Genomic DNA, 27,499 nt, shown 5'->3' with positions numbered 1-27,499 from the left:
ATTTATTATTACAGCAAAACCATTAAAGGGTAAGGACATAGATTATATATATACGTACAAATTTACAAAAGAATAAACCCTATACCATATATATATATATATATATATATATATATATATACACGCACCCAGTTATCATTTAAAAATACAGATAAACAATAGAACAAACCAGACCAAAGGATATTGATTGGGCAACATTATAACTCTATTCATATACAAACCCTTACTTTAAATTATTCACATAAACTGTAAGGCACAGTCCACAAATATAATCAGCAGTCCTTAGACTACCTGGGTGCCCTCCAGGGCGGGGGCCCTGCTCCCAAGGCACCACTATAGGAAAGGAGGTGGAGGGAAAGAAAAAGGACCGGAAGACCTCAAAGACTCCTAAGCTTCCCCGCTCTCACCCAGGAGCAGCCCACATAGTGCCTCTCCGCAACCCTCGGAGGTCCCTCCCCTGTGAGGACCCTCTACTCCACTGTCCCAGAGGGTTGCCTCTTGTTCTCCAGGTCAAGCTCTGTTCCCCGCCAGGTTTTCCTGCTGCCGGACTCTGCTGCCACCATCCTGGCTTAGGGCCACATGCACTGCTGTGTGTAGTGGGTGCTTCACCTTGTGCTCGGGGTTGGAGGCCAGGACAGCCTTGTGCAGCACCGGGGCTCCATCTGCTTCTGGGCCCTCTGTGCAGTGTTGTCTGCACTGAGCCGCTGCCCCGTGCCAGCAGCTGTAGACCCAAGCCACCTCAAGCGGCTCCCAGGGTCTCTCACCCTCCACGCAGCACCTCCTGCACCGAGCTCTCAGCCTCGTTCCGGGGGTTGAAGACCTGAGCCGCCCCAGGGGCTCCAAAGATCCAGCTCCGTGCACCAGCCTGTGCACCGTGTCTCTGGCCACACGCCAGAGGTTGCAGACCCGAGCCGCCTCACGCAGCTCCCAGGGTCTGGACGCCATGTGCCATGCTGTGCACCGAGAGTCTGACCACTGGAGCTGTCCCCTGCTTCAGGGGCACTTACGGGCTACTGCTTCACCGTGCTGAGCAGCTCTCCTTGGCTCTTCTAAGCCCTGCTCTTCCCTCTTGTCTGTCCCCAATGCATCTCCCCCGTGCTGGGCACGCAGCTCCTTTTATACGCTCCAGGGCTCCGCCCCTGCAGACTTCCGGACCTGACAGTGTCGCAGTCTGCAATCAGGTCCGGATGTGCTCCTCTGCCCCTCCCCTCAGGAAAGGGGCGTGACTTCCCTCCTCATGCTGCCTCCTGATTGGTGGATGGGCTCCTCCAATCAAAACGGCAGGATCTCAAGCCTGGGACTCAACCCAAGCTCTGAAAGGTGAGCCTGCTGCATGAACTTTCTGTCTGCCGTCTCAACCACAGCCTTCAAGTCTACACCGCAAATCCAAGCTCTTGAGGACCAAGGCAAAGCAAAGTTAATGCTAAGGGGAGAGGAGCGCTCCCGCTTGCACTCACCGAGTGCAGAAATGCAGGGGTGAGACTGGCGCTGGGGCTGCTCTAAAGATCTCTGTGCATCAAGCTTGGGAGCAGTCCTGGCACAGCTTCCCTGCCTCGTTTCCCAGCTCAGTCGTTGTGATGTGGAAGGAAAGATTATGTGCGACCAGATGCCCTGAAATGGGCCTGGAGCCGACCTTCCCAGAGGTGCTGCTACAGACTGGTCAACACGGCAGTGCCTGAAACGTCTGCGCGTGCAAACTGGAAGATCAGAAACACACACGATCAAACGGAGCGACTCTAATGACATGAATACGTGCGAGTGCAGTGAACTGTAGACCATGGAGCGCCTGCTTGGTGACAGCAGTATGGAAAAGGACCTCACTTCAGCAATGGAAAGAGCCATCGCTTATGCACGATTCTGGAAAAACATCTAGTTCATGACAAAGACCTCAGAAAAAGAAGTGGTTGTGAGGGGCATACTCAAGAGCCTCTCCTCCCCGCAGTGCTGGGGACCCAGTGTAGACATGCCCCAAGCTGGCAAACCTCTCCTTGGTTTAACAAGATCCTGCACATCTTCCACAGCACGTCCTCTAGCTGGCTTGGTGGCAAGGGTTGGTAGCGATGGATGCTGGTTGTCACGGAGCCACCTCGGAAACTCTGCTTCCTTTGGTTTCTCCTTCGTATTTCTCACTTCCCACCCCCCCGCCACAGCTCATCCTGCTCCACGGCGCTCAGCAGCTTCCTTTCGGCATCCCTGACTTCCATTTTCCAGTTGCTTGATTCATCTGTCCCCTACACCAGGTCGGGCCCTCTGGACGTAAGCCCCAGGACATTTGGAGCGGTCATGCTGGTAGCAATGGGTCTCGTTCTGCTCCTGTCTTGAGCTCAGTGAGGTTGCCTGCGTGTGCGTGAGAAGAGCGTGATGCCCAGGCTGTCCCAAGGCACATGGGGAGGGAGGTCTGGCAGAGACCTGTTTTTCTAGGCATTTCAGTGTGGCTCCAGAGAGATGTTTCCATCCCTGGTTGCAGCCCCTCCGGTGGTGCTCACTTCTCCCAGCTTGCTGGCTCTCTCTTCCCTTTCCTCTAGCAAGAGACACTTTCTCACTTAGGTCAATATTGGTATCTCCCTGGCTTGGTTGCTTTTTCCGTTCTGCCCAGGCGCCATGTGCTGCGCGGTGTATTCACAGGGCACCAGCCTGGCTTCTTCCCTGCTTTGCTTGGTGCTGTTGGAAACGCTAAGGTCACATTTTCCATGCGATTCCAGAGGCTGCTGCCTCTAGGGCCAGTCACTTCCAGTCCATTCAGTGCTGTTGTCATCCAGCTAAATGTAACACCCTTTAAAAATGGGAGGTCAGGCTAGGATTGGTCTTTGTACCCGGGAGTGAGCACGTGGAGCCTTTCTGGACAGTCGCCTGAATCGAACTTGGGTGAGCTACCCTCTCAATGGGAGGGGGGCTCCCACTACTGGGGGTGGGGATGTGAGGGTAGTGTCGTGCCACTACTTCCAGTTTGCTGATCTCTGTCAGGAGAGGAGCTTTAATGTTTTCAAGGGTGATTTGGTTCTAAAAAGCACAAGGCAGTTAGAGAGCTCCCCGATGAATGCCTCTTCTGCCCGTACAAAGCTAAGCTGATAATAGTACAATTATTATTTGAGCAATTATAATAATTGAGCAATGGTCTGAAGTTGCAGCAAGGGAAGCTGAGGTTAGATATTATAAAAAACTTTCTCATGAGGATCTTAATAAAGCAGTTGAACAGATTACCCAGAAAGGTGGTGGGATCTCCATCCTTGGAGGTTGTTGAGACCCAGGTAGACAAAGCCCTGGCTGGGATGATGTAGTTGGGGCTGGTCCTGCTTGGAGCAGGGTGTTGGATGAGATGTGACCTCCTGAGGTCCCTTCCAACTCGATTTCTATGCTTCAGTGACTCTAAGTATGCGTCTCTGAATGGTTAGCATGCCTGTCGCATGCGTGTTCGGACTCCCTGTCACGATTGCCTTATGTAGAAGCCAACAGCCTTCTCCTGTTAATGAGGCTCAAGTGATAACGGTATGGCCTGTGGTGCAGAATAGCCTGTATTCAAAATGGGTCATTATGCCTGGTGGGTGGGCTATTCATTTTTTTCTCGCAGATGTTTCTTTCCCCCTGCTCCTTTCTTCACAGGTTTGTATGGGCAATTAACCATGCTTTTGTCCACAAGCCTAGCAAAATGCCCCAAAGCATTGCCATACCACTACCCAATTCATGGCCACAGCTGCAGTATGTCCATGCATGCATTTGGTGTGCAAATATAGGTGCATTTTACACACACAGTACAGCTTCCTCACTATTATTTCCTCCATTCATATGTGCAGTTTTGCATATGACCCAGTTACAGGCCTCCTTGGAGGGGAACATTTTGTGTTGGGTTGCTGGTGCTGCGGTGGTGGGTGTACATAAGCATGATCATTTCCTCTTCTCCTTGGTATTGCAGCAGCTCCTCTAAAGGTCTCCGCTTTCATCTCATAATACAGGAAAATGACTCGACCTGCTCCTGCTCCCATGGAGACAGGTGAGAACAGCACCCTTTGCTCTCATAGGAATGGGACTTTGCCTGTGTGTTTGGATCAAGCTTGCAATTCTGTGCTTGCTCACAGGGCAAGCAGGCAGAGCCCTTTGCATGGGGCTTGCACACCTGTGGTTTGCTTTGACGTGCAGGTTTGAATTAATCACCTGGTCCATAACGCTGAAACCTGGCAGGGGAGACACCATGATGATTGTGTCAGTCCAGGTGGTTTTACGTACCTGAAAGGGGAGATCCCATTCTTCCCATTCTTGAATGACTTGGTGTAGATGAGGGTAGAGACCTGTCCACTGCACTGCGGGCAGGCACCTCTGCAGGAGTCTGCTATGTCCTCCCAATGTGGAGATGTGGGCTACACAATTTATGGTGATGGGGGATGGCTCATGGGCTTTCCCTTTAGCTTGCTTCGTTGGCCTTTGGGCTAGGGGCAAGCGAGACTAGGGGGCATCTGAACTCCAGGGCCTCCAGTCTTGGGGCTTGCATGTAGGATGCCTGCCAGTGCCATGTATTTGGGAGTATCCGAAGCCCCAAGCTGAAGAGTCTGGGCGGTAGGCTACTTGCTGGTGGTAGTGCCATGCAAACTTGAACGATTGAGCTCTGCTCAGTCGGTGGAATTTGGACCTGATTTGGCTAATTTGGCCTGAGACACAAAATTAATAAAAGCAAAAACAAAACAGAAACAACACTGAAACCTGGCCAACCATATTTTGTCTAACCCGCAGGTGAAAGCTGCTTTGTTTTGCATGAAACAACCTTGTTCTGCTGCCCGTTTGCAGCCATCACGCAGCCTGGGTTTCCCTAGTACGTCCCAGGTCTCAGGATCTCAGCAAGCCTGGCCTACATTTGAGGCTTGCACTGAAGCCTGGAAGTATGTGAGCATCAGTCCATCGCAGGTGTTGTTGCAAAGGGTTGACCCGTGCAGACAGCTGAACCATCTCCTGCTGGCTGCTCGGACATGCCATCTGGTGGAGGCTCACGCGACTGTCGAGGGCAGCACCGATTCCTTCTTAGCACTGACCCTTTTCGGCAGGCACGTGCATTGGATTTACAATGACCCACGGGGATATAATTGCCTGGCTTCTCACAGTGGTTCTTTTCCTCATTTCTCTTTACAGTACCTCTTCCCCCCCTGCTCCAGGAGAGCAGGGCTTGCAGCTCTCAATCCCACTCCTTAGTTTAGAAGCTCCATCTTCTAAACAGCTCCACATTTTTAAGGGCAGGCACGATCTCGCCCTTAAAGTGCCTGCACAGCCCCTAGCACAATCAAGCCTTATTCTTGACTGGAGCCCTTAGGTGCTATTATAATATAACCCCCCCCAAAAAAAAGTAAAGAAAAGGAACATAGGAGCTGGTAAGGTATATTATTTAAAAAACATTGCCTAAGTGGGTTAGAAACCTACATCTCCTTGCAAGTCACTTTTGAAAATGGACTTTGGGGGAACTTACAGCTAGATCCTATTGCATGTATTAGGTGTCTAAGCAGATTTAGGCATCTACGTGCAGTCCTACTCCATTCATGCAAAAGGTGCATGGGTGCTCCTCTTTGCTGCTTTTTTGCTATTTCGTCCCACGGTTAATGTGATGGCTCAGAACAAAGAAGAGTATTAATATTTCTCGAGCGACTCGAGTAGGGTGGGATGGAAATGCACTGAGATGCTGAAGTACCATGTAGATATCCAATGGGTGAAATAGGATCTGGTTCTTGGGATCTTTTGCAAAATTTCCCCAAGACTTTTTATTCTTACCTTCCTTTTCCCTCTTTACATCCCCAGTGAATGGCCTTCCACTCTAAATCCATCCTCTCCTAACAAATCCCAACCAGGTAGAGTAATACAGCAGTGTCTGATCCAGGAGCATTGCCATGTACACATAAATGCCTACGTATGTGCGTGTATATAGAGGGGTGGGTGGGTGTCCTTGTGCGCACGTTGTACAGTTGTCTAAGCAACCGCACGTCCAACACAAATTCCAGTGATAATTACTCATTTTTCTGTATTTATAGAAAACGGATGCAGCACTAGGGTGATGTGATCCTTGATGAGGCCAAATCCAGCCGCGCTGGTAGGTGCAACAGTGTAATTTGGCCACTTCCTGGAATACAGCAAATCTGTCATTGTCTCTGTCTGCCTCTCATTAGTGGGTAGCTCATTAAGTCCAGAAGGAAAGGGATGCCAATGGAGTCATTAATGGTTGCAAATCAAAAGCTCCTGCATGCATGAATTCAACACATTGTCCAGCTTTATTTCTGGGTACCAATTCCTTACTGAACACACAACGGTGCCTAGACATTCATTGCCTGATACCTGTAAAACAGGAAGTCCTTATTCTGTTCTTACACGTTTCGCCTGTGTGTGGACCAGGTAGAGATGGAGTAAAAGGCTCAAGATTTGGCCCAGGGCGTCCTGCCGCTTTGAAGCAATTTGTATCAGGATCAGATTAATTAATACAGTGCATGACCTCTCTGGCACTAGCCACCAAGCTACAATGATAATGCAATGTAGAGAGCACCCGTCCCAGTGCAGAGGCACTCTCATAGAATACAATATTTAACCCCAGGTACACTGGATCTGAGGAACCGCGCTCCCCTCTTCCCACACAGTGCTCTGATCAAAGCAACTTTCTTGCCGCTTGCTGAAGCCTGGCTCAGCGCAGCTGAATGACACCGGGTGCAGGAGTCTGTCTCATCATCACAGGAGCAGGGAGACTCTGATTTGAATGGCACTCCTGTTTTGCATAGACAAAGCAGTCTCACGCTGCTCCCATCCACCCTGCTATCTTTCCACATCTTCTCTTTACTGGGAGACAGATTTGCATCAGGAGGCTCTTGGCTAAATGCTGCAGAGGAGCAGGCTGAATTTTTTGGCACTTAGCAGAGGGATAACAAAAAAGGAGCATTTTTCTTTTCCTTTAGGGCATGTATATTCCAGGTGAGCGCCCATCTGATGGACTGAATCAACACCTCCAATCAACATAGATACTAAGCATCTTTCAATAGCGTGTCTCCGTCTTGGTAATAAGAAGAGGAACAACCCATTTGGTATTTTTTATGGTATTTCTGTAGTTGTTTTCTTGCTTTTTGGCTTTGCTTTAAGAATCTGAAAATATTTGCGCTTACTTTGTGAGTGGAGGGGCAGTGAAGAGAAGAGCTTTAAGTAGGCAAGGATTACAGAGCAAACCATGTTAAGGGCAAGGGGGACTGGCAGGTGTAGGTGTATAATAACGTTAAATTAGCTGCAGCCATGTGATATAGCTTAGATCTGGGCTGATTGCCTTATTTCAGTATCATCAGCCAGGGAAAGTGCAGTGCTTCTGTGCACATGAAACTACAAAGAATCCTTGGCTGCTTCCGAGCAACTAGCATCGAGCAGTATTTGTGCCTTGGGGTCCCCCAACTTTGTAAAATCTTTGCCCTTGAAATGTGCTTTATTCACAATAGGTTTCTCTTGTGGAGCAAGAGGCTGTTTCAAGGGCTCACCTGCCAGGTGGCTCTGGGGGCTGGAGAGTTACCTGGGAAAGCATCTTAACTGCATTACTGTGTGAGGCACGTCTTTTCTCTAGATTAAAAAAATAGACATTTAAACATGCGTAGGGACGGTTGTATTTGCTGACGGGAGGGTGACTTCACATTTCACCGTCAAGGCTAAGGAAAGCTGTGGGAGTGCATGTGCTTCTTTCTCCACATCTGTGAGTAATTTGTGTGTGTGTGTGTGTTATGAGCAGAGGAAAAAAAGAGAACTGTTTTTCCCAATTTTTACATCCTTTACTCACTTGTGTCAGAGCTGTGCAGTGTGTCCGGGTTCCACGAAGCAGCAGCTGAGGTCTGTGGGTTTGTTTGCACTGAAAATGTAAATACAGCCCTGGGGATTGGATTCACAAGAGCTGAGAAAAGGGACATGAATCTTGACAAGAGAGAAGGGGAAAAATCCAGAGCTGGTTGGGGTTGGAAGAACCTTATCCATCTGGTTTGTGTTTTGCAAAACCAGATCCCAAACCAGGAGGGATTCAGTGTGAGACCTTATTCTGTCAAAATGCAAAGTACTCAGGGACGGTGTTTGAGCATCTCTGTACAAGGAGGGATTTGCTTAACTCCTTCTAGTCCTCATCTCTCTATTGCAGACAGGAAAGGGCAAGGTCAGCCTGGGCTGGGTCTTTTAAGCCTTCTCCTTGAGGGGTCTGAAAACCCTGTGTGGTTCAGCACAAGGCCCATTTTAGTGGGCCGTACAGAGTTCAGAGGACTCAGATCAAAGCTCCATCTCCCCTGAGCAGGAACTGGATCTGGATCAGTTTTCAAAGTACACCTTGGACCCAATGAATTCCTGGTGCAATGTCAGCTAGCTGCAGGGGTTCGTCTCAAAAGTGGACTGCCGTGTTTAACTCTTGTGAGTGTTGTCTTCATTGGGTTAACCCATCTCAATGCTCTTGTTCAATGGGACTCACTAGCTGCAAATGACCATCTTGAAATAGGTCCTTGGCTCTGTTTGTTAGGCATTTCTGTGGACATAGATTCATAGATGTTTGGGTCAGAAGGGACCTCAGTAGGTCATTGAATCTGACCCCCTGCCCTGGGTAGGAAAGAGTACTGGGGTCAGACAACCCCAGCTAGGTGCATGTCCAGTCTCCTCTTGAAAACCCCCAAGGTAGGGGCGAGCACCACCTCCCTTGGACGCCCATTCCAGATTCTGGCAACCGTCACCATGAAGAAGTTTTTTCTAATGTCCAACCTAAATCTGCTCTCCATCAGTTTGTGGCCATTGTTCCTAGTTACTCCAGGGGTGCCCTAGTAAATAGAGCATCTCCTAGTCCCTGCTGCCCTCCCCTGATGAATTTGTAGGTGGTCACAAGATCCCCTCTCAGCCTTCTCTTGTGAAGGCTGAAGAGATCTAGGTCCCTCAGTCTCTCCTCGTAGGGCCTTGCCTGCAGCCCCCTAACCATACAAGTGGCCTCCTCTGAACCCTCTCGAGGATGTCCACATCCCTCTTGAAGCACAGCACCCAAAACTGGACGCAGTACTCCAACTGCGGCTTGACCAGTGCTGCATAGAGGGGAAGCATCACCTCCCTGGACCTGTTCGCCATGCACCTGCTAATGCACGATAAAGTGCGGTTAGCCTTGTTGATCACTTCGTCACATTGACGCCTCGTGTTCATCTTGGAGTCAACAACTATGACTCCAAGATCCCTTTCCACTGCTGTGCTGCTGAGAAGGTTGTCCCCCAGCCTGTCACTGTGTTGGAGACTCCTTCTCCCCAGGTGCAGCGCTTTGCACTTGTCTTTGTTGAACTGCATCCCATTTTGTTCTGCCCATTTTTCCAATCTATCCAGTTCCACGTGGATCCGTTCCTTGCCCTCTGGTGTGTTAACTTTGCCCCGTAAGTTAGTATCATCTGTGAACTTGGACAGGGTGCCCTCCATGCCTTTGTCCAAGTCACTGAAGAAGACATTGAATAGCACTGGTCCAAGGACCGAGCCTTGCGGGACTCCACTGCCCACATCTTTCCAGGTTGATACCGACCCGTCCACCACCACTCTCTGGATGCGACCCCTAAGCCAATTGCCACCCATCAGACCACGTAATCATCTACATCACCGCCTGCCAGTTTACTTATGAGAACAGGATGCAATACCGTATCGAAGACCTTCTTAAAGTCTAGGTAGATGACATCTACCTCGACTCCTGCATCTAGACATTTTGTGACCTGGTCATAAAAAGAAACAAGGTTAGTCAGGCAGAATCTATCTGCGATGAACCTGTGCTGATTTCCTCTTAGCATTATTTCCCCTGCTGGGCTCCCACAAACGTGATCCTTAATGATTTTTTTGAGAGGTTTCCCAAGGATAGAAGGGAGACTAACTCACCTATAGTTTCCTGGTTCCTCCCTCCTCCCCTTCTTGAAAATGGGGACCACGTTGGCCCTTTTCCAGTCCCCTGGGACCTGACTGGAGCACCACGAGTGCTCAAACAGCCGTGCCAGTGGCTCTGCTATGACACTGGCCAGTTCCTTCAGCACCCTTGGATGAAGTTCATCCAGGCCCGCTGATTTGAACACACCCAGCCCCTCCAAGAGCCCCTTCACTAAGTCTGTGCTAACAGCTGGTGGGCTGGTGTCCCTCCTGTGTCTATCTGCAATCCAACTGGGAGATTTGTCTTGGTCTGTGTCTAGGAATACAGATGCAAAGAACTCATTGAAGAGCTCAGCTTTGTCCCCACTCTGTCACCAATGCCATAGTTTGTCCTGTTGGGGTCCTATGCTATCCTGCACCTCCCTTTTGCTCCCTATATACCTGAAGAAGGACTTTTTGTTGTCCTTATTTTTTGTTGCCAGCCTAAGTGCTAATCCTGCTTTGGCTTTCCTAACTGATTCCCTGCAAGTGCGAGCCAGGGAGGTATATTCCTCCTTGGTAGCTACCCCCAGTTTCCACAGCCTGTATCCCTCTCGCTTTGCTCTTAGGCTTTCCTGGACTTCCCTGTTCAGCCAAGAGGGCTTCTTGGCCCCTTTGCCCCCTTTTATGTGCAATGGGATTGTCTCCTTCTGCACCCATAGGATTGTTCCCTTGAGGAACGACCACCCTTCCTGGACCCCCATTTCACCAATGCTCATGAGTTTTAACGCCTCAATAACTAATCTCCTGAGCACATTGAATTTCGCCTTTCTGAAGTCTAGCACTTCAGCCCTGCTGGTTAATTTACCCACCCTGCACCGGATAGTGAATTCAATCCACCGATGGTCACTATACCCTAGGTTACCTTGTACCTGCAGATCCTCCACCAGGTCCTCCCCTGTAGCTAACACCAAGTCCAGCAAGGCGTTTCCCCTAGTGGGACCGTATCCCTCCTGCGGTAGCTGGGGGTCCTATAGGCAGGTTAAGAACCTATGTGAGCGGTTAGATTTGCCTGGCTGCTCCTCCCAGCAGATGTCTGGGTAGTTTAGGTCACCCATGACAGCCATATCCCGTGACCATATGGCCTCTGAGAGCTGCCTGGAGAATTCCAGGTCCAGCTCATCCTCCTGGTGTGGCGGTCTGTAATAGACCCCCACCGCCAAGTCCTTTTCCCCTGGACCTCCTTGTATCCTGACCCGCAGGACCTCGGTTTGGCCCTCCTCTGATCCCATCTTGATTACAGAGGATGTATACTGTTCTTTAACATAGAAAGCAACACCGCCCCCTTTTTCCCCCACTATATCCCATCTGTACAACCTGTAGCCCTCAATGCCCACTGCCCAATCATGAGTAGGGTCCCGCCAGGTTTCAGTTAATTCAACCAGGTTGAAGTTGTTGCTTGCAAGCAGGAGTGCATGTTCCTCCTGCTTGTTCCCCAAGGTGAAGGCTGAGTCCTTGCAGTTGAGCCACTGTATTATTACTCGTATCTGAAAGAGCCATGTGGACATGATTGAGGTATCGCACCTTCATGGTGCATGTATGTAGCTATTTTGGTCTGGAGAGGAAGGAAGACTCCTTAGCTCCTCTTCTTGGAGCTCTCTTGGGGACATTTGGTTGAGGAATGGCCTCTTCTCCACCTATCCCCCCATACCATGGTGCAACAAGTAGTTCCTGTTTCCAGAAACTACAGATCCAAAAGCACTGCTCAACACCAGGAGAGGGAAGACTTTTCAAGGACTCTTAGTTTAACATCCCTGCTGTACCTAGAACTACCACATAGTCTTTAAAGATTATAGAAGATAGTCAGGTGCCCCATTTTTTTAAGTCCTACCAGAAAGACCATTCTTACCAGTAAAATATCTTAAAACTCAATGCATCCATCCACTTCAGCCAGTAGAAGACCCTGGCTCTAGGGTATTTGGGGTCCAGTTGCAGCTCTCTTTGGGACAGAGTGGCTGTAATAGTGGTCTAAGGACCATTAAGTCCATCCACGCAGGTGTGTGGGGCATGAGCTGCACAGTTGGCCAGTCAGATGGTACTGGCTACTCCCCCTTGTTCCCAATGGTGGAATTACATTGAAAACCACTAAAAATACACAACCATGTGGGCGATTGCTATAGTTACCACCGGGATGATGTGCGGTTGTGAAGGGGAGGAAAACACAGTCTGTGCAGTTGTCAATGGAAGGGGACAAGGACCTGCCAAGATGATCCATCTATGAAGAGGTGCTCCACACTGTGGAAACTGGGAAAAATTGGACTGGGCTTTTGGTATATGGCTTTGCTGTTGTTTGTTTAATAACAACAACATTTATGAATCCTTTGGTCAACTCACTGAGCCATCTCCTTCTTCATGTACCACTCTAAATGGGTACCCGACAGCAATTTTGCTTCTTTGATTGAGTTTGCTGTTTGTTCTCCTCTAGGGAATGACTGAAGAACAGCACCTCTGGGCAACTCTTCAGGCCACTGGCGCCATGGAAGAAAACGTCTCCATTTCCAGCTGCTCTGAGACCTGGATCGAGCCCACTTTCACCCTAGCAGCAAGGGTCCGGGTGATCATCACCATCTGCTTCTTCCTGGTAGCTGTGTGCAGCAACTCGGCCGTTCTGTACAGCATCCTGAGGAAGCGGAGGAAGTCCCATGTCAAGTTGCTGATCCTGAGCTTAACGGCAGCGGATCTGCTGGTGACCTTCACGGTCATGCCCCTGGACGCGGTGTGGAACGTGACGGTTCAGTGGTACGCCGGAGACTTGTTGTGTAAATTGCTGAACTTCCTCAAGCTCTTCGCCATGTACTCCGCAGCCCTGGTGCTGGTGGTGATCAGCATTGACCGGCACTCGGCCATCCTCCACCCCTTCACCTTCGCCAGTTCCAGTCGGCGCAATAGACTCATGCTATGTGTCGCTTGGGTCATGAGTCTTTTCCTGGCTTCACCCCAGGTAGGAATTCAACACCTTTCCAAAGCTGTGCTCATTCACAGTGGGAAGCGTTGGGCTTCAGAGTAAGTTAACGGGTATTCCCAGCTTGGGCAGAGTGACTGATCTGCCTGATAGCCATGGATGGGTGGTGTGGTGGGGAGAGTACTGGGATGATGCTTGGGAAACCTGGCATCCCCTCTGCCACAGGCTTTCCCTGTAATGTTGGTCAAATTACTTAGTCCCTCTATGCCCATATATGGGGATAAAATTGGGAACAGGGAGTACTATAAAATGAGGATAAAAGGATTTGCATGCCCTATAGCTGCGCCATGATGTTAAGTCCATTAAAGAAGGTGAGGTGCTTGGATGCTGTGGGAATGGGGGTCATAAAACTGCCTACAATAATGTATTTCATCAGTCTTTTGTCCAGCACTCTCCAACCTTAACCCCAGTCTTAGCTTGTTGCTGAACGTTGAAGCGTTTAATCTAAACAGATGAGATCTTAGAAGTGGCACCGTATCATCCCGTCAAAATTGTAGCTTGGTCTGTGTAAAAACACATCCTAGAACATGGGGAAGCATTCAGACTGGACAAAGCCCAGCCTGTCTATGCTCAAGTTAGTCGTAAGAACGTGGGGATTGATGAAGCAGGTTATGGAGGTTATTTCTTCTAATTTCACCACTCCTGGTGCAAGTGGTGAATGGGATGACCTTCATCTTACACACGAGGAAGGTGAGATGCAGGAGATGAAGTCGCAGAGCCCTGGAGGAAACAGTCTTAGAAGCTAGGACTACAACTTGAGTTTCTGGCTGTGACTCCAATACTGTATGCCTGTTTGCTGACCCAAATCCCCTTGCGAGTCTAGCATCTCCAAACTCTATGCTTAGCACATCCCGCAGGCAGCTGGTGTGAAGGATCAGATCAATGCTCCCTTGTTCCCTGTCGCTCTTTCATTGTTCCAGCTTCTGAAGAGGAGCGAGTTAAGCCGTGTGATGCTGTGGTGTGGAGCTGTTAGGAAATGGTAATTGAAACCTCCGCTGAGCTTGGCGTTGGTGGTGTCAGCTCCTGGAGTCAGCTGTTTTCAATAGGAATTCATTAACTCCTGAATTCCCTTCTTTCCATGGGGAGGCTTTGGCTAAGGAATTCTCTTCATTTAAATGGGAATATATATTTGCTATGGAAATCTCTTCTTCCTATGGGGTTTTTGGTCAGACCTAATGTTGTGGAGTTGTAGTGATTTATACCAGCTGAGGCTTTGGCCTCAGATTTCAATGGGATGGATCTGCTATTGCAAAACCTCTCTCAGTGGCCAGCTGCACCTTTCTTCCCTGCCCAAGGAAATTCACTTAACCGAGCTATGTGCATATTCGGTACCGATACAAAGGCCCAGTCATACAGGAGCTAATCACCCTCACAGCTCAGACACTTCAGATTCTGCATTCATTTATGGCCAGACAACCCTCTTCATTGAAACCAGTCGGTTATTCAGATGTGTCTGAGAGCAGAATTTGGTCCAATGGCTTTTAGGTTGTTAGCTGCATGACGAGGTTGATCAAATGATTGGTAGCAGCTGCAATGTCTTGTTTAACTGAGAAAGGCAGGTTATTTTGCGACCTGCAAGTAAAACATGCCTTTGAAACAGAGCAGAGACACAACACGCATCCTGCAGCGTGATTTGCCCAGAATTTCACTCCGGAGTAAAATGACTGTAGCAAGGCAAGGACGCACAAGCCACTCCCAAGCTGCCTGCCTCCTGTATGTGCCATGCCAGTGCCGGGCCACCGAGTGACAGGGAAATCAGTTTGCATTGAGCAAAAGACTGCCTCAGTGTGACGTTGCTAACAAGAGCAGACACATGGCCAGTACGCTGGTGTAACTTATACTGGTGTATAGTCACTCCTCACTTGCTGAGGGTTGACTTCACCCCACCATGGGGTGACTTAAACCCATCTAAGGCATTAAGTGCCTGCTCCACTTCTCCTCTGGAGTAGTGGGGTGGCTCCATGGTAGTGTTGTGTGTCCGCGCCCACTGTTAGAAGGCAACTGCTGGGAGTGCCATCACTTAATGCTGAGGGACTGGGTGAAGGGAAGCAAAAGGAGAGTCTCTGTCTCTACCATTTTCCATCAGCACAACTCCTTCCCTCCCTCTTCTGCACCTGGAACAAGCCTGAGGCACCGAAGATCCTGCCCTTGAGCACCCCCATCAAACCAATCCCGATTCCCCCATCCAGTGGGCGCAGGGATTATATTTGTAATACCCTGCTGCCTCAGATTGCATAATCAGTCTTGCCCGCACTGGGCTATTTGGCCAATTATTTCCCACAATTATTGCCACTGGGGCTAGCAGCACTGGATGCACTTTTGTGGACAAGATGTCAATGATATCCTTAAGCCATCGTGTTGGGGAGACCTGCTCCAGCACGTATTCAAACAGCATGGTCATTCAAATACCGTCAGCTCCCCAAAGCCCTTAAACTCCCAAATGTTACCCGGAGAAATGAAATGCCAGTAACAGCAGTGAAAAGTTTGGGTAGGAAAAGCCCAGCAAGGCCAGCTCTACAGAGTGCTGTTCCAGGTACCTGTAGAGTTATTTGGTTCCCAGATCTAGATATAGGCCATGCTATAGTTGTACTGGGCTACAGCCAGCTTGGCGAACAGCTACAAGCACTATTACTACAGATGCTGTAGACTAGACTGGATCCAAAAGGCCAGAATGAACTGTCAGCCTCTTCTTTCCTCGGCTTCTGCCACCGCTTGAAGCTGCTCCTCTTCTCAGTTCAGTCGTTCTATCAGTATGGTCATTGAAAATTGAAAACCCAGGAGGAAATAATCACTAGCATAAGACAGATGGAGAAGGTGATGGGTTTCTAGCTAGACTGCAATATCCCCTCCTGTCTCCAGTACTGGAGGACTGGATGTGGTGACCCCAGAGATCATTTTCCAGCCCCATGTCCCTACTCTACAGTGCTGTAGCGATATGAGTGTATTCCAAGTTTCTGACAAGGATAAATCATTCCTTGGCCACCTACTGAATCTATCCAACTACCACTGTGTTTAAAAAAATCTGCTGAAGAGCTTGTTCAGGGCTATGTTTCTTAATAAACCAAGTCAATTTTTGTTGGTGGAATAATTTTCTTCCTGGAAGACAATACTGTCATTCTCAAAAAGCTCAGAAAAGCCTGCCTTGTATCAGAGACTTTATCACAGTTGTATTTCTAAGAATCTGCTGTGGGAATCATTAACATTTTTGTTAATATTCAGCACACAATACAATTTTGTCTTCTGGCACATAGCGAGAAATAATTAAAACAATGCCCGGGTTTGGCTGTCGAGCCACTGGAGGAAATTATGCTAACAGTTAGTCTTAATTCTGACGCAGTCTGCTTTCTCTTGGCACTCAACACAGCCTAGATGTCACCGCGTTGTCCTAGCGCATACCTCCTCGACACCGGAATCAGCTCTGACAGACCAGTCTAGTTTAAATTCCTAGCTGAGCGAGGCACTGAGCAAGCAAACAGCATGCCTGATACCAAGCACGGTCAATATGCAGCCTCACGTCTCCAGGCTTCGGGCTGTTTCTAGAGACCAAGCTGAGAGTCACTGTGGAGTCACATTATCCTAGGTCTGCCCGCCATGGGGTTCTTGCCCTTCCCTACGACTCCTCTGTTGTTAGCCATGGTAGGCCAGGGGACCCCAGTAGGGATTGCTGCTCCCAACCCAGCCCAGCCAGCGGATCCTGTACCCAACTAGGCCTCCTTAAAAATGCTATCCAGGCAGCATGATTGCAGGAGGGCGCTTTTGGTTCCACAGGTAAGCCCATTTCCATTTGGATCGTGTCCCCGCGACGCAGATCTCTGAATGCTTGTCTCATGCTTGGTTTCAGCTTTTTCTTTTCCACCTGCACACCGTCCCCGGGGTCAACTTCACCCAGTGCGTGACCCACGGGAGCTTCCGGGAACACTGGGAAGAAACGGCCTACAACATGTTCACCTTCACCACCCTCTACGTCACCCCGCTGAGTGTCATCATCGTGTGCTACATCCGCATCATATGGGAAATCAGCAAGCAACTGAAGATCAACAAGGGTGAGCAGGGGGCATTTACCTAGCGTTCGGCGCTCCTCCCCAGGATCTTATGGGCACCCTTTAACGCTCTGTTATTTCCACTGCCCAAGTCTTCAGATGTCACAGAATTAGCTTGTCTAATTAACCTAATTGCCTGACATCTCTGAGGCTGTACAAGGCTCAGCGACCACTTTACGGGGGACTTGACGGAAAATGGCAAACGTCTAGGTGCCGGGGGATGGGATATGATACAGGAGGTAAAGAAGAGGGCTTAGACTATAAAACATCTCCCTCCTCTGGCTTGGACCACGGGGCAAGGGTGTGAGGCAGGCATCCCCCGGGCCTTCGAGATGTGGGAAGGCTGCACAAGGTGATGAGAAAAGACAGCATCTCCATAACTGTTCCTGGCTGTGTATGGCCAGGCTGTAATGTATGATGAGTAATATGGATCTGCTTAATTCACACGTTTTGCATGCAATCCAGGACTGTCTGCAAAATCAGACAAAAAAACTTAATAAAAATAAAATGCTGGCTCCGCAGTGGGAGCCAGCGGTATTCACTGCAGGGAGAGGAAGGCGCTGGATGGTGGGGCGAAACAAAGGGCAGCCAGCAATCAAAACAGCAGCCACCCCTTTGTCCCTCACTCCGCCCCCCCACAGCCTTCCTACCAATCAGCATGGAGGGGTGGGGCCTATCTGCCAATCAACACCAAGGGGCGGGGCTGCATAAAATACCCGTGAAATTGGCTCCCCGCAGCACGAGTGGGACACAAAAATCCCTTTGTCTCGCCATGATTTAAATAGGCCCCTACTGGTGAAGGGTGCTGGTCTTGCGGGCTACCACCTGTTTCGGTCCATCCCAGGGGGAGGCCCCCTGAAGCGCTTGGAGAGGGAATATGCCCAGATGGGGAGGGCCAGAACTGAGCTGAAAGGAGCAGCTGTCCCGAATTTTCCAGGACTGGCCTGAATGGTGGGGCTGTCCCCCATGTCCCACAAGAGGCCATTGCACATCCCCCTTCCCGCCTTGACCTTCAAGTGGCACCAGGCAACGAGAGGCCCACCGCGATTCTTCCTGCGAGTGCCCAGCTCTGTTGGGATCAGAGCCATTGCCTTGCAGCCCAGCCCTGATGCAAGCACGGCCACGAATGTTGGTCTCTTCTTGGTTTTCTGCATATATAAATACTCCATTGACTCCTCCTGACAGGTCTGGCAAGAAGCAAAGACGACCACATCTCCAAGGCACGAATGAAGACTCTCAAGATGACCATTGTGATCGTCGCCACCTTCATTATCTGCTGGACCCCTTATTACCTCCTGGGCTTGTGGTACTGGTTTCAGCCAGACATGATTCAGAGGATGCCAGAGTACATCAACCACAGCCTCTTCCTCTTCGGCTTGCTGCACACGTGCACCGACCCCGTGATCTATGGGCTCTATACCCCTTCCTTCCGGGAGGACATGAAGATGTGTCTGAGAGGAATTGAAACTGTGTTCACCGGGCAGGAGAGACACAAGCCCATCTCCAGTTCTGAGGTGAATTTCAAAGACTACGTTGCAAACGGTGGGGCAGCTTCGGGTGGGTCCAATGGGACGACCGTCCACACGGTTTGCTAAGGGGAATCATCCCAGAGGAGGAAAGGAACTGAGGGCGTTGCATGGTGGAGATGGCCAAGGACACTCATTTTCCACCCCGCAATAGTTGCCCATGTGTTATCGAGTCCTTTGCATCTCCTGAACTCAGTCAGGATGGACCACACACCAGTAGCACACCTGCTACTTTCACAGATAGGGGCAACACCCTGGCTTTGTAAGTGCACTCACAGGTACCCTCATGTTCTGGGTCTGGTTACCAAGCACGCCCGGGACGACCGGAGGGGTTCGGAGGGGCCTGCGTCCTGCTCATCCAGCGGTTGTGCGGAGGCTGGGAAGCCTTTGTACCCTGGGTGTTTCATTGGGGCTGTTTCCTCCTTGACCGTTTCATGCTGCTCTGCGGCTGGGTGAGATTGAGAAGCCATTGCAGCGATCCTAGGATCGGGCATCTGCCAACAGCTGCTTTTCCGGAGGACGTCTAGTAGCTTCTGAAAACCGTAGAGGAAGGGCTCGGTTTTCCAGGCAGCGGCTTTTCCTTCGAGTCCTGCTGGGTTATGCCCGTGATTCAAGTTACTCAGTAGTGCAGGTCTTTGCAGAATCAGGCTGTAATTCTCATGGGTCTGATTGTCCAGACCAAAATGGGATGGGACATTTAAGGTTTTTTTCCCTTGTCTCCCCACGCAGCCTCCTCCCCAGCTCCACAGACTCAAACTCATCTGCTGCTACACCCATCCAGTGTTAAACGTGCATAAATGTTACCTTGCGGTGACTGCCGTTCTGTGACTGTTTTGTTCCCTGGGAAGTGCCATAACGGGGCAGCTCGCTTTGGAAACGTGTGTGGTACAAATAAATTGTCCCCAGTTGGTTTGTGGGAAGGCCTTTCCAGTATTTGTGCAGTGCACCTGTGCCCCTCAGAGATGCTTGCTTTGGGCTGGCCTGACTCGAAAGCAAAGGTACCAATCTGAGGATTGTCGAGACTTCTGGTTTTCCGTCCAGGCAGGGCAGGGGAACATCCTTTCTCCCTATCCCTCCGCCAGGATGGGGCCAAATGAAATCTTAGCATGCCTTCAGTGTCTGTGCTCTAACTTTCAGCCACAACTACCCGGCTTGTATCGGTGGTGCCTTGTTTCAGGGTAGTCTCCCACCAGCCAGCGCCAGGACTGGTGCCCAAAGCATAGCTAAGCAGGAATAATTGCATCAGTTTAGGACAATAAGAGCCATATTCTAGTCTGACATTTGGACATCTGTGCTTGACTTTCTTTTGTCCGTACTCAGGATGCAGAGATTCAGATGAAAAGAATGGGGCCCCAGACTGCAATCCTTACTCAGGCAAAATTGCCGCTGGCAAAGTCAAAGGAGTCGGTAGGGATGGACGTGACTTTGCCGAAAGGGGTGCAAGCTGGGAACCTAATATTGCAATCACACTGCAAGGCCCTGGGAGCACGGACAGACCGCCCCATCTCCTTCTGCCAGGAGCATAATGGTCCAAACCCCAGGCTCCTTAATCCCATGTCATCCGCCCTTCCTTGAGTTCTCACTGGCCTTGGTTCCCATCAGAGGAAGGCCCTTGGGATGGCATCGTTGTCCTGTGCTCCTCAGCCACGTTCCTGCGTCCTGCTCGTGCGAAGTCACTTCTAACTTTGCACTTTTCACACCCAGAGGGTTCAAACAGAGGGAAGATGATCAGACTGTTCCCCTTCTCAAACAGCAGCACCCCCACCCAGGAAACTCCAGTCACGCGGGATCTGCAGAAGCTTGGCAAACACGAGGGAAGCAGAGGGGAAAGTACATGTCTCTGGAAATACAATGGGTGAAGAAGTCTTTTGGAGTCTGATTCCCCTCTGGAAAATGCAGGTGAGGTGAACGGTAACACTGTACTTGTACCTGCCTCCAGTGACCTCTGCAACGACTCCCCGGCCTACACTCCTCCGAGACAGAAGGGTAAACTGAGGCCCAACCCATTTGCCAGTGACAACCCCAAGGGTGAGAATTAGGTCTGTTCACCATTAGAGCCTCACTTAAACCAAGGGAATAGAGAAGGGGAAGGTGTGGTAAGAGGAGGAATAGGTAAAAGGAACAGAATAATAGCTGTGCTAAAAAGGAAGGAAAAAAACCCAGTAAAAAAGATGAGAAATGGGAGAGGAGAAATGGGAGGAAAAACAGAATTGCCTACAATTCCCAAGCTGGGAAATGCTGTTATGGCTGTATTACTCATGGAGGGACCCACTGTTGTGGTTCAGTGGTTGACTCCTCACCTGTCACGTGGGAGACCTGGGTTTGGCTCCTGGACGCACATGTAACTGCAGCCCTCGAGGCACCGAACGTCCGGACAGGGTCTGGCCTTTGGATTTTGTCTCAGTGCCCTAAAGCGGGGAAGGACAGTCTGGGCAGCCTCCGCTCCTCCATACTCCGACCTAGGTGTAGCACGCATCAAAGGTCCTGGTGACCTCTTGTGCATACACCATGATCCAGAAGGATCGATGGTTGCCAACTACACATGGAGAGAGGGAGAGGCCCTTTCTCAAAGCACTGCGTGGGCTCACGACTGTGCAAGGTAACAAGACTCCAACTGAGCACGTGACGTGACCGTTACACGAGCCAGGAAAAGTCAAAGAGAAACCCACCAGATTAGACCAAACTAAAGGCCCACAGATGTCCCCCAAGGCCTGTGCTGAGATCACGTCTGGGGCAGGGGTGGAAAGCAACAGATCTATTGCCCTGATGGTAAGACAAATCCTGACCAGGCCAAACCAGAAGGATGGAGCTAGGTGACTTGGCCACCTCCAGCAGTTTCAGCTATCTCCCCAACACTGCCTGGAATAGGAGACTCGGGTCCTTTCTGCCTCCAGCTCCCTTCCACCCTCGTTTCATTCCCCACCTTATTTCTCTTCTTCGCTAGCTCTCTCTATTTCTTTCTGCTTAACAATCCCATCTTCTGCAGCACCGCTGTGAGCCCGTGATCAAAAAGGTTCACCATCCAAAAGCAAGGTCTTAAGCAGCCCGGCACTGCTACGAGCGTGCCAGGTCTCAGCAGCTGCAAGAACAGCGTGTGGTCTTGTCTCTAATTCCAAGGCGGCGAGTCAGTCTTCAAAACCACAGATGCTGCTTCTTTCTCTGTTGATTTTTCTTCCCCCTCTCCTCATCGTGTGTTGTATCTTTTGTCCTCAGGAGAATGGGATTATATTCAAACCACAGCAGCTCCTGCCAGCCTACACGAACATATTCTCTTCCCCCCGCCCCGAAGGATAGTTAACACCGCCGGTGATACTCTGTACAGGACTGCCCAAGTGGTGTTACCTTATGAAACTCTTCTCAGCTAAAGGGAAAGGGAAGAGGGGAATGGTATAAACAGAAAAGCCTTACTTAAATGCTTTGCACTTCAAAGCTTTTTGGTTTTATTTTGCCTTTTTGCTGTGATTTTAATAAAAGATTGTTTTTCAAATGTTCAGTGGTGAGTGTTTGTTACAGAACTAAGCAGGCCAAGGTCTCCGTTCTTGAAACCTCAGCCTTGCTTGACTCATTAGCAATTGAGTCAGCCCAACACCTGACTCTTGGGCTCATTTATCTCATTAAAATTAACACAATAGGAGTCACCTGTTGCCCAAAAGGACCTGCATTAACCCACTGCACATGCTGAGAGCTCAAGTGGCTGCTGTGTGTTAGTAGCAGGGGAGTTACTCGGTATTAGAAATATGTTCACGAGGTCCTCAGTTGTATTTGGCATGATCTGGAGACTGTCAGCCAGCACAGCCACCTGAAGTGGGAAGGACGTGGAGATTTGGGAGAGTTTCTGAACAAGCTGATCCTGACTGAGTCTGTCCTAGCAGAGATCTGATTGCTGCTCCAGGGACAGAAAGATGGAGTCGGGTTAAGACTGTACTGAAAGGAAGAGCTGCACCCGACTGGCTGCAAACTGGTGAGTAGCAATGGCTAGAAATAACTTTTTGTTTGTTTGACAGTAATTTTACCCAGGTCTTGAACAGCTTCCGCCTCCTGAATTACTCTGCGAACCTGCAACCTCATACACTGAAAATATTGAAAAATAAAACACTGGTGTGGGCTTATTGAACTATTTCACTTTAGAAACGGCTTGCGGCCCATTTGTTATGTTGTTGTGGGTGGGCTGGTGAGAGCTCTTGTCACAACCGTAGCTTTTCCCCGTGCTGATCTCAGAGCAATACTGCATTTCCTGGACAATGCAGAATCTCAGTCGCTGCTGCAGGAGCCGTCTTTGGCTCATACGGGTTCATCTGAGCTCGTTTAAAGTTCTCCCAAACTCCAGTGCGATGCATAATTAACGCTCTGCTTTCCTGGGCTTATTCTTGTAAAGGTTAATTACACAAAGCTAATGGGGAGCACCACTAACTACCACAGGCCGGCTTGCCTTGACCCATGCAAATGAGAATTTCTCAGAGGTGATGGGAGCAGTTTGTGACATGAGTGTGATAATGACTTCATTGGACTCTCCTGTCCTCCAGCTGTTTTAATCACTTAGGTTACATCATGGGAGAGAAGCTGTTACGGTCTGTAGGTTTTCCAACCAGCTGCCAAGAGGCACAGGTTGCCTCTATCTCCTGCAGTGACTCCCTGCCCACTTGCTAGTAGGTGTGAAGAATGCAAGTTATGCATTGGACTGATTCTGCCCACTCTTGAGCTCTGAAACACCTCTCTGGGCAATTTCCCTCGGGACACAGGGTGTCGTGGACTTTGGGTAGTGCCAAGGGGTGCAAACTTCATGCCCCAAGGACCTGAGGGGAATAGGGATTCCCCACCTTGGCCTCTGTCCTTGCTGAATAGCTTCCCTCTTCCCTTCTATTCTTTCTTCTCTTTTGAGGGGCATGACATGGACTGGAAGTCTGTAAGGAACAGCATGGACTTCCCAACAGTTTCCTGGGGGTCACCGGGTGCCTTGGGCAGTTGAACTGCTGGCTGGATCGGCCTCTGCTTTTGGTCAGCCTCGTCTCCATCCCCCTGGGACTGGCTGGATGGGGCTGTGTGGGAGGGGAAGGATCCTGGTGGAAACCCTCTTTTGCCTTCTGTCCTTGTGAGCTGGGCTTGCCTCGCCGCTCTGACTTGACACGGGGCACTGAAGGGCTCCAGGGGTCAGGGCCGAGTTGCATTTTCAGGGGTGTCAGCGTAAGAGATTGCGGTGCCAACACTGTTGGGGTTTTTTTAATATACCTGGGAAGAATAAGCCCCCATAACTTGGCATATTCAGCTACCAAAGCTAGCTCACGGTAGACTGGCTCTGATCAGACCTGGTGGAAGGCACCAGCCTTGTTCCTGATGTTCAAAGCTTGGCTTGGTGAGAGGTCAGCTGGCTTTAAGACTAAAAGGACTGGCTCTCATTCCAGCTGTGTCTGTGTGCATGGCCCCTGCCCTGCAAGCGGGCTCCCCCTGGCTCTCTTGTTCCTCTTGGGCTGCTTTTTTAGGGTGGGCTGGTTGTCAGGACTGTGACAAACCATAGGTTGGTAGGAGAACTCGTCCTTCGCCACCTGCGGCCAAAAGCGACAGACAGCTATTTATGCACAGAGCAAGCTGCTAAGTGACTTCTGCCACAGGAAAGCTAACGCGCTGCTGGATTTGTCTGGAAATGTTGGTGCGAGAGCAGCAAAGGTTGGGGCTTTACCGCCAACTGGCTCTTGATTGTTTGACCGTGTTGCCGAATAACTACACGAGGCACAAACGTTACAACCTGGCGGGCTGGGAGAACAGAGCAGAGCCACCCAAGAGGCTACAAGTGGGGAGATAGGGAGACTTGCAGTGGCTCAAATGCAAGTCAAGTCAGTAGCTAGTGACTAAGAGTTGATGCTCTCCGTCTGCCTGATGGCCAGTTATCTACATAATAATGGCTGCATCTCGTCCCTTCTTGTTTTGTGTTTCTTTTTGGTCCATCTTCCTAACACGCTTAGTCACGCTTGCTCTGCAACACTGGGACTTTTCCTGGAGGACTTGGCACCAAAGCAATGTTAATAAAAGTGTGTGGGAGACAAAGCAATTCATAACTCGGAATGAAAAGTGCCTGCAAGAGTCATCAGTCTCTTCCATCATCTCCACCAAAATGTGCGTGTGAGTATGTGCCCGATTTTTACCGGGAATTGAGACAAGTGAGTGTGCTAGACCCCATCAAATGAGGTGAGCTGGGGCTTCCATAAACTCTGAGGGTTATATCTGGGTAGTGATTTTTTTTATTCCACTGAAGAAGAGGCATATGCCAGATTGCTCTTCTGGTCAATAGTTTGTCATCAGAAGTGGTTTACTATGCATTAACCTGTCTTCTCTCTTCCCTGCCTTACATTTCCATCACTGCATCCCTGGACTCGGTCTGTTCTATTGAAAGGGGATTCTTGTTTCACACCCTCCTTCGAAGCTTAGCTTTTGCTTTATTCTGCTGCTAACATCACAAATCTTCTGGGGGGGGTTATTCCGATAAGTCCTTCCAAATGACAGCACTACTAGTAAATCTCCTGCGTTTCCCATTCATTTCAAAGTTTGAGCTACTAAGACAACCAGCTGAAATATAAGGCCAACTTGCTGAGAGAGATTTAGTGGGTTCAGAGTCCTTCCACTGACTTCAGCAGGCTTGAATCTGGCCCTTAACTGCAAAAAAAAAAAAAAAAAAAAAAGTTCACTGGAAGGCTGTAGAGTTATGTCCTTCATTAATGTAATTCTCCATTTCCCTGCTGCTTTTAATTAGGAAGCAAATAATGGGCACCAAGCTTCACTGTGAACTCTGCTTTACAACAAAATACTGAGGTTAGAAACCTGGGCGGGGGGAGGTAATAAAAGTCTATTAGGAGTTAATCATAGTAAAGTAATATTTCCGCTAAAAGGCTGCTCCTCAGCACAACTCTCTTCCATCTGCACAGCCAAGAAGGGGCACCTTCAATGCAGATAATTTTGATTTCAGCTACCTTAGAGTCCAGTGCCTCATGCATAGGTTAGGTGGGCAGTGCTGGAAAAGGGAGGAGTTACAGTGTAGTGGACTGGCCCGAACTGGTGATCTGGGCTCTGTCGCTTGGTTTGCTGGGTCATGCTGGGCAAGTCACTTCACTGCTCTTTAGTGCCTTTCTTTATCTATAAAATGGGGATAACAGTACTAACCTCCTTGGTTAGTAGCTCTGAGACCTGCAGGTGAGAAGGGCTGTCTGAGACCAAGGGATTAGCATTAGTAATATCAATCCCAGTTGTGTTCAGCTGGAGACCTTGGGTGAGATCTTGGCCCTAGGGCAAAACTGTTAACCTCAGCATAGCCAGCATTTTACCTTAGCGTTGGGTACTGATCTATTTAAACACTGCTTGGCTCAATACTGGCTGACCGCATCAAGTTTACAGCCTAGGGGACAAGGCCTGCAGGTGGATGAGATGAACAAAGAGGGCAAGGTGGGCAGGAGGAGACGAGACAATAAATAACTAGCCTAGGACATGCATCACTCCTGGCTGGGCAGCATTAGCTGTTGCGGTTTTCTTCTTGTCTAGTGCGTGATGGTGTTTTTGCCACAGACTTCAAAGGAAGTAGGGCTATTGCAAGTATTGGGGGAGCTAGGTGTGGAGTGGGAAGCAGAGTGCATCTCTTCCCTTGCCCCTGCTCCCCTGAAGACTTCCTAGAGGGACAGTTTATGGAGAAGACCAAAAAGCGGAGCTGATTGCTGACCAGAAACAGTTATTCCCACTATTCAGATCCAGCCCTTGAATCATGGCTCAACTTTTAATGTGCCCTGTTGTTCCAATACAGCAAAACAAGTTGGCAACACCACCAATATCCTGCCTCCATTTACTGTATGATTGAAATAACTTGCCAGTGTCCTGTTGTCATAAAGTTATCATCCTTGATTGCAAGCCACTTTTGTCTACTTGCCTTTGCCATTTGATTACTAAAATAGTTTCCTTTCATTGCATGGCCATGATGGCTTGGGTCCCTATAGGATTACAGTAGGATCCCACTCTTGTTTTCTTTTCAAAGACCTGAAATATTAGCAAATCTGATGAGAAAACTGGGCTGCTTTTTGTTGAGGAAATGTTGATAGCACTTCCGGTGGAAAAGCTGTGCCTTTTGGTGACAAAACTCAGCATTTTCTCACTGAGGAATGAAACCTTTCTATTAAGAAAGGGTGCTGTAGTGATTTGTCTCAGCAGCCCAGGCTCCCCGGTGAGCGCATGGTCTCTCCTCGGAGCGAGGGGAAGTGGCCAGATCTGAGCTGCATTTTGGGAAAGGAAGCCTGGTTTGAATCCCTGTTGGATCATGTACAAGGAGGATGTGAGGAAACCCAACAAGTCTCATGAAGCCGCAGGACAGGATAGCCCAACAGAAATGTTCTGGCATCTGGGTTTGCAATGGAAAATTTGAATTTTTTAATAGAGGAAAAAAAAGTATTTAAAACAATCTCTCTGACAATCTAGTTTTGACGGAAAAGTTTCCAGCACCCTTTATACTATATTTAATCAAATCTAAGACGAGGATCCCCCCCACCTCCTCCAATCAGCGATGGGGGAAATGCCCTCATCTTAGATTTGCGTGTGAAGTGGAGCGGGGTGAGGGCAGGCAGCTGCTGCAGCTCCAACTTTTGCTCAGGACCATAGTTAAAGCCAAAGTCGGACCTGCAACAGCTATCTGCCCCTGCTCAGCTTGTCGTCTGCAGCTTTTGCCCCCCCCCCCCCCCCCACCCCTATTGTCAGGGGCAGCTTGGCTCTGGCTGGGCTGGATTCTCTCCCAGGCATGGGGCATATGGGACAAGAGGTAGAGACAGGAATGGGGGAGAAGAGGCAGCAACTGGGGGGGAGTGAGGGGTGCGGGAGATGCAGACGACAAGGGGGGAAGGAAGGCTGCAGGATGAAGATGTGTGGAGGGGCAGAGGGCAAGGGGGGGGCACCTGGCCCCAATTTTCCTCCCTGCCGCAACTTTCCCTGCTATAACAGTACACACGCACGCGTGCACGTGCGACAACCCTCTGATACTTAGATCCTAGACCTGAAAAATTATAACCAATCTATAAATTTTCCATATACAGGCAGTCCTTGGACTTACAACACAATTGGTTCCTGAAAAC

The 27,499-nt window shown here is 49.6% G+C and overlaps 1 protein-coding gene and 1 long non-coding RNA gene across 3 annotated transcripts in view; both read left to right on the top strand.

Annotated features, from left to right (window-relative positions):
• Positions 1 to 21,888, top strand: part of LOC102559040 (gonadotropin-releasing hormone II receptor) — a 33,636-nt gene extending 11,748 nt beyond the window's left edge. For both annotated transcript variants that reach the window (XM_059714552.1, XM_059714551.1), the window contains 4 exons: positions 3,911 to 3,988; positions 6,003 to 12,820; positions 16,683 to 16,884; positions 18,067 to 21,888. In XM_059714552.1, coding sequence (XP_059570535.1) covers positions 12,308 to 12,820; positions 16,683 to 16,884; positions 18,067 to 18,476 — 1,125 coding nt within the window. In that variant the 5' untranslated portion in view covers positions 3,911 to 3,988; positions 6,003 to 12,307 and the 3' untranslated portion in view covers positions 18,477 to 21,888. The remainder of the gene's footprint in view (positions 1 to 3,910; positions 3,989 to 6,002; positions 12,821 to 16,682; positions 16,885 to 18,066) is intronic.
• A 165-nt stretch (positions 21,889 to 22,053) lies between these two features.
• LOC132243966 (uncharacterized) lies at positions 22,054 to 26,286 on the top strand. The gene is made up of 3 exons (XR_009455531.1): positions 22,054 to 22,368; positions 24,365 to 24,515; positions 25,932 to 26,286. It is a non-coding gene; the product is annotated as an uncharacterized LOC132243966 (long non-coding RNA).
• Positions 26,287 to 27,499: the final 1,213 nt, after the last annotated feature.

The sequence above is a fragment of the Alligator mississippiensis genome, chromosome 11, assembly GCF_030867095.1.
Source record: "Alligator mississippiensis isolate rAllMis1 chromosome 11, rAllMis1, whole genome shotgun sequence".
NCBI classification, from domain to species: Eukaryota; Metazoa; Chordata; order Crocodylia; family Alligatoridae; genus Alligator; species Alligator mississippiensis.
Note: the sequence above shows the minus strand (reverse complement) of the source record. Positions and strands in the feature narration are given on the sequence as shown.